We start from the raw sequence: 11,275 nt of genomic DNA, 5'->3' as shown, positions 1-11,275 counted from the left end.
GGTACTGCAGCCACGCCCCCTGACCAGCCCCCTCACACACACACACACACACACACACAGCCAAGCAGACAAGGATATAGCGCAGAGAGCCACCCAACAAAAAAAAAAAAGCCATCTACATGCCTCAATGGCCGCTCCATCGTTTATGGCCAACTAAAACTGAGCAGCGGTGCCCACGAAGGACCCCCGAATTCGTCCTGGTTGCCGGGGAGCCCGGCCACCCCACCAGTCCATCATCGCCGGGACCTTTGTCTTTGTTCCGCATCAGGACCAGAAACACCAACAGCAACTGAAACAGAAACGACAGCGCCACCGAAGGCGGCAATAAAAAGTTTGCTTTGTGTGTGCGCTCTTTGGGCCACGAAACACGCTACCATCCAATCCTCGCCTCCCCCACTCCCCCCTCGGAGCCTGGTCCACCTACTCGTGCTGCTCCTGCTGCTGCCACGCCCCCCGTTCGAAAACGGTGTCGCCCTCGTTGTCCTTGTCGTCATCGTCAGACGCCTGTGGGCACTCAATTAAGCCCAATTCAACGCAACTTGAAAGCGACAGCGGCAACAAAAGCAGCAGCCGCTGAAAGTGACAAAAACAGCGGAAGGAGCAACAACAATAGCTGCAGCATAAATAATAACTGTAACAATAGTGGCAAGAAAGAGCAGCAACACCTGCAGCAGCAGCAGCAGCAGCAGCAGCTTCGCTAAAATATTGCATAGAAACCGGAGGAGGAGCAGCAGCATTAATAAAAACAGCATTAGCAGCAGCAGCAGCAGCAACGCAACAAGAGCATCAAAAGCTGCAAACCTGCAGCATCAGCAATAATTGCAATAAAATCAACTAAAACCGCAGCAACTGAAGCAGCAGCAGCAGCAGCAACTGCGATTAAAGCTGCAACAGCAACACAAGTGGCACAAGCAGCAGCAATTGAAGCTGCAACACCGGCGGTAGCAGTCAGCCGGCCACGCCCACGGTAACGCCAACGCCCGCGCCCCCACACACACACGCTCACACATACAGCCGCAGACATCGAAACATACACACACAGATACAAGCTACAGATATACAGACACCGATTAAGATACAGCTGCAGCTACAGATACATTTAGAGGAGCAGCGGCAACAGCGGCCACACGGACTTGCGACACGCCCACGTATCGCTGGCGTGGGCGGCGGGCGGTGGGAGTGGCTGAGTGGATGTCAGGATGAAACTGAGCGTGAGCGCGTATCGGGCGCATGCATCCGCACACAAGAAGATCCTCTCCAGCGGCTATCACTCACAGCTCAACTACGGCAGCACTGGAGCGGCAGCGGCATCCTCCTCGTCGTCGGGTGCCACTGCAACGGGCCTATATACGGTGAGTGTCCATGGTGTCCATGATGCTCATGATGTTCATGATGTCCCTGAGTCCCTGGCCCCCACATCCTGCCAACGCTGCACTCGTACATTTCCGTACAGAGCAGTCAGATTTTGATTCCGATTTTGGTTTCCCAGAAGGACAATCTCTGTCACTCTTAGGCAGCTCGTGTTTCAGTTACGTATTCCCAGTTACACTGCAAGAAACGCACCAGTGTGTAGTATTGCATTATGCTCACCTCCTGCGATTTCACACAAATCCTTTCTAATTAGTTTTTGTTTGTTATGAACTTTATTAATTTTTATGTTACATTTTATTGCTCAGGATAATTAATCCTTCGCACTTTGTGTGTATATCCTATAGTTTCGTCCTTTTGCTCCTCCATTTTAGGCTTTTTTGCTCATTAATGTTGTGTGACAAACAAAGGCATAAAACTTAAACATTTTTGATTATGAGTTTTACTGTTATGTCCATGGCCATGGTGGCGATAGCTACATTTTAATGATATTGCTTTCCAGGGGGGTTTCAGTGCAAACATGGGTGTATTAAAAGGAATTGAGGCTATTGCCATTGGTTAAAATCGTAGTCGGAAGCAGCTTGCAAATAAATATTGGAAACCCATTTGGGAAAATTGCCATGAAATGCAGCCTGGATTTTTATTAAATAGAAAGAAAAACACATAACCATATCAGCAGATGCAATATAATCCGGCAAACTGTAAAAATAATATTTTAAGAGTGCTGGCTTACGTTTGAAAGTTGCCAAACATGAAACCATTGTCAAATATACGATTTGCGAAAATATCCATGAAATGCAGCCTGGTTTTCATTAAACCAAAAGGGGGCAAATAAGTATGAACGTAGATGAAAAGTAATCCGGAAAAACCTTATGTTGTTGAGCTACCAAATGAAAAACGATATATATATATATATATGTATGAAAAAAGCTTGCGTTTTGATGGAAATTTAGGAAAATTTCATCAGCATTGTGCAAATCATTTTAAACAACTTCGTTAAGCTCGTTACCTGAATTTCAAACATAAAGAAACAAGGGCCCTGGATCAGCATGAATATTCATTAAAATTGCGCCAAACTGACTAAAAGTTATTTAATTTGTTCTGCAAAGCACGAGCGAATAGTTTTGCGGTACAAGTAGGCCATTGAGTAAATTACTTAAAAGCCATTAAAGAAAATCAAGGCTCAATCAGAAAAGGTTTACATCTTGCTGCCAACTTGTGCACTCGAGCTCGCTGCAACCAGTTGACCCCTCAAATATATACACACACCATATATATTCCTGATCATACATCCGATTTGTCGTTGGCCAATTAAAACGCCGCCCAAACACTATATTTACCCCATCATTGTTTTGGGGGCGTTTTTGCCTTTTAATTCGGAACGGCAGCTTAACAGTTCGAATCTGAAAGCAGCCGCCCAAAATACGAAATACAAAATACGGCAAATTCCAAATACCAGCTCCAGTACTCAAACCAGGAACCACAATAAATTCCAATCAAGTTTTGTGGCGCAATTAATTGCCATGTCCGCGGGCGTCAGCTGCTGGTGGCACGGATAGAAAGTCTATATGCACAGCAGGGGTCATTCGAATAGGAGTATAAAATGGTACTTCTTTTTGCTGTGTGACCATTTTTAGACAAGTTATAGCCAAAAAAGCCAACTTGAAAATTGCGTTTTTTGCCAAAAATAGTTTTCCAGATTTTTTGTGAAAAAAATTATCGGTATTTTGATCAAAACATTGAAAATAATGACCCAAATGCGGAATGTCATACCTCGCTGAGTTCGTTGTTTAATTCCCAATCGATTTGCATTCAAGTTTTGGAATTCTAGGATTTTTAAATTTTTCGCAAATTTTGATGATGGTACCCCTTACAAAAAATGCGAAAAATCGCCCAAAAATTTGTTTTACAAAATCCGTTTAAAAGTGAAAGGGGTGGTTAGTATTGGTTATAAGGAGTATAAAATGGTACTTCTTTTTGCTGTGTGACCATTTTTAGACAAGTTATAGCCAAAAAAGCCAACTTGATAATTGCGTTTATTGCCAAAAATAGTTTTCCAGATTTTTTGTGAAAAAAAATTATCGGTATTTTGATCAAAACATTGAAAATAATGACCCAAATGCGGAATGTCATACCTCGCTGAGTTCGTTGTTTAAATCCCAATCGATTTGCATTCAAGTTTTGGAATTCTAGGATTTTTCAATTTTTCGCAAATTTTGATGATGGTACCCCTTACAAAAAATGCGAAAAATCGCCCAAAAATTTGTTTTACAAAATCCGTTTAAAAGTGAAAGGGGTGGTTAGTATTGGTTATAAGGAGTATAAAATGGTACTTCTTTTTGCTGTGTGACCATTTTTAGACAAGTTATAGCCAAAAAAGCCAACTTGAAAATTGCGTTTTTTGCCAAAAATAGTTTTCCAGATTTTTTGTGAAAAAAATTATCGGTATTTTGATCAAAACATTGAAAATAATGACCCAAATGCGGAATGTCATACCTCGCTGAGTTCGTTGTTTAAATCCCAATCGATTTGCATTCAAGTTTTGGAATTCTAGGATTTTTCAATTTTTCGCAAATTTTGATGATGGTACCCCTTACAAAAAATGCGAAAAATCGCCCAAAAATTTGTTTTACAAAATCCGTTTAAAAGTGAAAGGGGTGGTTAGTATTGGTTATAAGGAGTATAAAATGGTACTTCTTTTTGCTGTGTGACCATTTTTAGACAAGTTATAGCCAAAAAAGCCAACTTGAAAATTGCGTTTTTTGCCAAAAATAGTTTTCCAGATTTTTTGTGAAAAAAATTATCGGTATTTTGATCAAAACATTGAAAATAATGACCCAAATGCGGAATGTCATACCTCGCTGAGTTCGTTGTTTAAATCCCAATCGATTTGCATTCAAGTTTTGGAATTCTAGGATTTTTAAATTTTTCGCAAATTTTGCTAATGGTACCCCTTACAAAAAATGCGAAAATTTGCCCAAAAATTAGTTTTACAAAATCCGTTTAAAAGTGAAAGGAGTGGTTAGTATTGGTTATAAGGAGTATAAAATGGTACTTCTTTTTGCTGTGTGACCATTTTTAGACAAGTTATAGCCAAAAAAGCCAACTTGAAAATTGCGTTTTTTGCCAAAAATAGTTTTCCAGATTTTTTGTGAAAAAAATTATCGGTATTTTGATCAAAACATTGAAAATAATGACCCAAATGCGGAATGTCATACCTCGCTGAGTTCGTTGTTTAAATCCCAATCGATTTGCATTCAAGTTTTGGAATTCTAGGATTTTTCAATTTTTCGCAAATTTTGCTGATGGTACCCCTTACAAAAAATGCGAAAATTTGCCCAAAAATTAGTTTTACAAAATCCGTTTAAAAGTGAAAGGAGTGGTTAGTATTGGTTATAAGGAGTATAAAATGGTACTTCTTTTTGCTGTGTGACCATTTTTAGACAAGTTATAGCCAAAAAAGCCAACTTGAAAATTGCGTTTTTTGCCAAAAATAGTTTTCCAGATTTTTTGTGAAAAAAATTATCGGTATTTTGATCAAAACATTGAAAATAATGACCCAAATGCGGAATGTCATACCTCGCTGAGTTCGTTGTTTAAATCCCAATCGATTTGCATTCAAGTTTTGGAATTCTAGGATTTTTCAATTTTTCGCAAATTTTGATGATGGTACCCCTTACAAAAAATGCGAAAAATCGCCCAAAAATTAGTTTTACAAAATCCGTTTAAAAGTGAAAGGAGTGGTTAGTATTGGTTATAAGGAGTATAAAATGGTACTTCTTTTTGCTGTGTGACCATTTTTAGACAAGTTATAGCCAAAAAAGCCAACTTGAAAATTGCGTTTTTTGCCAAAAATAGTTTTCCAGATTTTTTGTGAAAAAAATTATCGGTATTTTGATCAAAACATTGAAAATAATGATCCAAATGCGGAATGTCATACCTCGCTGAGTTCGTTGTTTAAATCCCAATCGATTTGCATTCAAGTTTGGGAATTCTAGGACTTTTCAATTTTTCGCAAATTTTGATGATGGTACCCCTTACAAAAAATGCGAAAAATCGCCCAAAAATTAGTTTTACAAAATCCGTTTAAAAGTGAAAGGGGTGGTTAGTATTGGTTATAAGGAGTATAAAATGGTACTTCTTTTTGCTGTGTGACCATTTTTAGACAAGTTATAGCCAAAAAAGCCAACTTGAAAATTGCGTTTTTTGCCAAAAATAGTTTTCCAGATTTTTTGTGAAAAAAATTATCGGTATTTTGATCAAAACATTGAAAATAATGACCCAAATGCGGAATGTCATACCTCGCTGAGTTCGTTGTTTAAATCCCAATCGATTTGCATTCAAGTTTGGGAATTCTAGGACTTTTCAATTTTTCGCAAATTTTGATGATGGTACCCCTTACAAAAAATGCGAAAAATCGCCCAAAAATTAGTTTTACAAAATCCGTTTAAAAGTGAAAGGGGTGGTTAGTATTGGTTATAAGGAGTATAAAATGGTACTTCTTTTTGCTGTGTGACCATTTTTAGACAAGTTATAGCCAAAAAAGCCAACTTGAAAATTGCGTTTTTTGCCAAAAATAGTTTTCCAGATTTTTTGTGAAAAAAATTATCGGTATTTTGATCAAAACATTGAAAATAATGACCCAAATGCGGAATGTCATACCTCGCTGAGTTCGTTGTTTAAATCCCAATCGATTTGCATTCAAGTTTTGGAATTCTAGGATTTTTCAATTTTTCGCAAATTTTGATGATGGTACCCCTTACAAAAAATGCGAAAAATCGCCCAAAAATTAGTTTTACAAAATCCGTTTAAAAGTGAAAGGGGTGGTTAGTATTGGTTATAAGGAGTATAAAATGGTACTTCTTTTTGCTGTGTGACCATTTTTAGACAAGTTATAGCCAAAAAAGCCAACTTGAAAATTGCGTTTTTTGCCAAAAATAGTTTTCCAGATTTTTTGTGAAAAAAATTATCGGTATTTTGATCAAAACATTGAAAATAATGACCCAAATGCGGAATGTCATACCTCGCTGAGTTCGTTGTTTAAATCCCAATCGATTTGCATTCAAGTTTTGGAATTCTAGGATTTTTCAATTTTTCGCAAATTTTGATGATGGTACCCCTTACAAAAAATGCGAAAAATCGCCCAAAAATTTGTTTTACAAAATCCGTTTAAAAGTGAAAGGGGTGGTTAGTATTGGTTATAAGGAGTATAAAATGGTACTTCTTTTTGCTGTGTGACCATTTTTAGACAAGTTATAGCCAAAAAAGCCAACTTGAAAATTGCGTTTTTTGCCAAAAATAGTTTTCCAGATTTTTTGTGAAAAAAATTATCGGTATTTTGATCAAAACATTGAAAATAATGACCCAAATAAGGAATGTCATACCTCGCTGAGTTCGCTGTTTAAATCCCAAACGATTTGCATTCAAGTTTGGGAATTCTAGGATTTTTCGCAAATTTTGATGATGGTACAAAAAATGCGGAAATTTGGTCCCGTACTCGGTCCTGTACTCGGTAGTAGCAAAACAATTAAATTGAATATCTTTATCCGTTCTGGAGTTACAAACCACGCCGACAATTTTTGGTATCATATAAGATATGGCCTAGTATAATCCAATACAAAAAACAGAATCTAAATATCTCTCTCCGTTTTGATGTTATTAATTTTGGCCACAAAATGGGACCATTCCGCCTATAGCGCACAGGTGTGCGCACGAGAATAGTCATCGCAATGGTGGCTCACAAGTGAAGCTTAATCCGGCACTGAACAGATTTGTCAACTAATTGGTGGGAACGGCGCACAAATCCCGCTAGATATATGTTATGCGGTTTCCCCTATTTAGACCGCTGGCCAAATTGAAACCCTCCACTGGAATTAGCCAGTTTTGTCACGGACATGCAGCCACCCACACACACGAATGTACGGGATGCGGAGTATGGACACGGATACGAATACAAATACGGAATACGGAATACGGATGTGGAATACGGAGCATGGACACGAGCATCGTCAATCTGTCCCAATGGTCAAATCGAAGCTTTCAAGTTTGCGGCACTCGAGTACTTATACAAGTACTTTGCGCCCCCAACTTGGCCCAATGAAGCTCACTTTAAGTTGGTTTTTGGCCATTGGTGTTAAATTAATAATGGCTTTGGCTAACAAGTGGTTTCTGACACAGATCCCATCGAAGTGGCTGCTTCTCCCGACATCGTTTTATTCGATGCTATTGCGGCTGCAAATTGCGATGTCGTGATTAGTCTCGGATAATTCCTATTGATTTTTGCGACACACTTTGCTTCACTCGGCTTAATTCCCATTGATTTAGATATTCGCCGTTGTTATGCAACTGCTGTGATTAGAAATGTTTTAAGTCTCATCGATTTTTTACGGTTAATGCACCAGCTTATTAATATTTCTTCTTTGATTTTAATAAGCAAATTTTGTGGAATTGAGATTTTAATCCGATTCAAACGAGTTTTTTTTCCGTAAGCTTGATGTGTTAATTAAATTCGGTAAAAGTTTGGGGAATTAGCTTAAATTATTTAATTGAATTTTCGTAATAGGTTTATGTAATTTTAAAATGATTTCCAAGTACATTATCAACCTAAGTACATATTAAATTTCCTTTTTTTTCAAGGTTTATTTGATTTTATAACTATTTGCTATGGAGTTTAGTTCTCAACTATATTTTATACATTCCATTAGTTAAACATGTTTATATTTAGATACCATTTCCTTTTCAATAAACAGAAATAGCTTTGTTTTGTTTAACTTTTGCAATGCCAATTAAACTGATTAATTTTAGACAATTCAGCAATGTGGCTCAGTGTTTAACAATTTAATTAAATTTATTAAATTCTCCTTTGCCACGTGTTAAAAGCGGACGCTGCGTAAAAAATTGACTTTAAGGCAATTTCAGTTTTCGGCCAACTCGTAGTGGATTCAATAATGCAATATTTAAATTTTAAAAGCTCGCTCGACAAAAGTTTTCAGAGCTCATGACTGGTTCTGCGCCACCCAATTCAATCGCCAGTTTTCCAACCATCCGCCCACAAGGCCACACCCATCCATTTCCCAGTTCAGTTTTCCCGGGAAACTCTGGCCCACCTGAAGGCTCCGAGCTGGCCAAGTTTTCGTGTCACTGGCAATCAAATCAAAGTTTAATTATTATCGTCAACATCATTCGATTTAAAATGCACCGTGGGCAAAATGGCAAAGGCTCAGTGCCAGATGCAATTCCAGATGCGAATGTCGATGCTGCTGCCATATATGTACACCTGTGGCCGCACTAGTAGCACCCAAACATACAGATTTATTGAGATTGAGCTCAGTCACTAAATATATCTGCAAAACATAACATACGTTAGAAATCATTCCCTAAAAGACTTATATCATATTTGTTATTAAGTTGGTATAGAGCATCTTGGTAGTGGTTCTGCCTTCTTGCCCACCGCTGTACTGCAATCATTGACATTTGGCCCTGTTTCGGGTTGAATTTGCATAATTAGCAATTAAGATGCGCTCAATTGCGATTGATGAGGCACCTCAACTTGGGTGTCGGCATAGATATCTATATACATACATATACACCCATGCACAGCCGCAGTCATCGCAATAATCCCAATTAATGCCGCCCATCCAACTTATCCGTCCAATTATCATCCTTGCAGATGGAAGCGCACGAGCACGAAGCGGGCAAGTTTGTCAAGGATGTGGCCCGTCAGGTGCACGACTGCAACAGCGACACGGACGTCATCAGTCCCACGGGCACCAGTAGCTCCGGAGGCGGTGGCGGAGGAGGCGGCGGAGCAGGCGGTGCCGGCGGATCCGGTGGTGCTGGCGGACACAGCGACGGTGGCTATCACAAGCGGCACCACCACAAGATGGTCCGCGATGACGACAACAACAGTGCGGCGCACTCATCGGACAGCAAGAGTCCCAGCCAGCGGTAAGTTCGATTCGCACAGTCACACACGCACACACGCTGACCAAGCAAATGAACACCCACACCCATGCACTGAGCGAAATAGGGGCAACTAAAGTCGGGGAGGAGTAACTGAAACATTCGGTGTTTTGTGCGTAGGGAATTGGAATTTGGATTTTCGTTTAAGTAAAATTGCTTTGCTTCTTGCATAAATAATAGCTGCTTTAATTTAGTTAAGTATTGTTGAGCAGGTCAATTAATTAGAGTTTAAATGTATCAAAAGCCCGATTTTAGGGTGCACTTTTCGCTCAGTGCACACACCCCGACACGTGTAAAATAAAAGTTGAAAGCAGGGTAAAAAATGGAGAAGAAGCATAACAAAGATGATTTATTCAAATCGTGCCAAGTTGTTACCAAACACATAAACATAATCCGGCGCTGCTTGTCCTGCAGTTCGCCCACACACACACATAGACACATTGAAAAAACACTCAACTACACTTACACAACACAACACACACCCATACTCGTGCAGTAACTACATATACATAGGCACGTGCCGTAAGCGTAATTGATAAATGTGTAGCATACTTTGTTGGGCTTCGCTCGCCTTGACAGCTTTTTGTACTCTGTATTTGATCAACCGTAAGCGACATCACATCCGTACTGGCATCCGTATCCGTAAGACAAGGACGAGCAGAATGCGAAAGAATGAAGAGCAGCAACAATAAGCCCGATTCAATTAAATGAAATTACCAATTAGCAAGTCGTCCCCTTCTTCGCCACCCGAATATCCATCTACGTCCATGCGAATCCTTGCGGTCGGTACCAAAGGCCTGGCATTGCGAAATGGGAATTGAAATCTGAATGGGAATGTGAATGCGAATGCGGATGGAACTTCAAAAGTTTCCAGTTTGGGTTTTGGTTAATCAAATCAGGAGTCTTAGATGCGACAAAAAGAAGCTCGATACAGGGACACTGCGTTTCATTGCTGTAGGGCGAACAGAGCTTACTCAATTTTCATAAACTATTACTCACAATTATATTATATTATTACAGCACACAAACCTAAGAAGTGTACGTTTGCCTTACAGTTTTGAAACGCACTGTCCAGGCAGTCGATTACAAGTAAATGTTGAGACTGTGGTTTCAAATTTTTCTTGCTTTTGCAGTTGAATGGAGCTGTCACTCAGACAGATACACTCTAACACACACACATACAACTTTTGTTTGTGTTTATTGTGCCATTGTGGTGGCAAAAAGGAAATTAGCAATGACAATTAGCCGGGATTGCCCATGTCCTTGCTGCCTATGCAAGTGTGTGTGTGTGTGTGTGTCGAAGTGTCACAGTGTCAGGCTGTCGGGGTGTATGTGTGTGTACATGATTTCATTAATTAACTCGACCCAGGCAAACAAAGGCGACGGAAGACGGAAGACGGAAGGCGGTTGTAAGAGGACGAGCCGCCTTCCCGGGGGACAGAAGTTGACAACTCTTTGGCCTAATGGGCCCTCGCCGGGCGGAGCTAATCTTCGGGCACACGAATCCACTCAGCGCCACTCTCCAGAACGAAACCATGAAACCATGAACCACCACAACCACACTGAGCCACGGCTGCCACTTCCAGAATGCTAATGTGCCGCCAGGACAAACAATTTAATCAAGAGCATAAACCGAGTCACATTCCCCCGAAAAAGAGTTCTAAAGTAATCCAATTCGCCTTAATTTCGTCGTGTTCATGCTGTTTTGAATTTTACAAAATGTTTACCACACTCTAGCCCTTACAACCATGAAAACACTTCTTTGTCAAAAATATTATCTTATTACAAATCGTATAGCATTTATCATAAAATTAAAGAAAACAAGAGAGAATACTGTAGTCGAGTTTCCCGACTATCAGATACCCGTTACTCAGCTAGTGCGAGTATCATATCTATAGATATTGGGTAATAAAATGAGACGGACAGATCGATTGATTGATCCTGA

The 11,275-nt window shown here is 39.7% G+C and overlaps 1 protein-coding gene across 2 annotated transcripts in view; it reads left to right on the top strand.

Moving 5' to 3' along the window:
• The first annotated feature begins 1,028 nt into the window (after window positions 1-1,028).
• The window catches only part of LOC117148387 (merozoite surface antigen 2, allelic form 4), a 29,972-nt gene continuing 19,725 nt past the window's right edge, over window positions 1,029-11,275 (top strand). For both annotated transcript variants that reach the window (XM_033315750.1, XM_033315749.1), the window contains exons 1-2: window positions 1,029-1,352; window positions 9,038-9,315. In XM_033315750.1, coding sequence (XP_033171641.1) covers window positions 1,200-1,352; window positions 9,038-9,315 — 431 coding nt within the window. In that variant the 5' untranslated portion in view covers window positions 1,029-1,199. The remainder of the gene's footprint in view (window positions 1,353-9,037; window positions 9,316-11,275) is intronic.

This window comes from Drosophila mauritiana, chromosome X (assembly GCF_004382145.1).
Source record: "Drosophila mauritiana strain mau12 chromosome X, ASM438214v1, whole genome shotgun sequence".
In the NCBI taxonomy this organism is placed as follows: domain Eukaryota; kingdom Metazoa; phylum Arthropoda; class Insecta; order Diptera; family Drosophilidae; genus Drosophila; species Drosophila mauritiana.
This window is presented reverse-complemented; position numbering and strand designations above follow the sequence as displayed.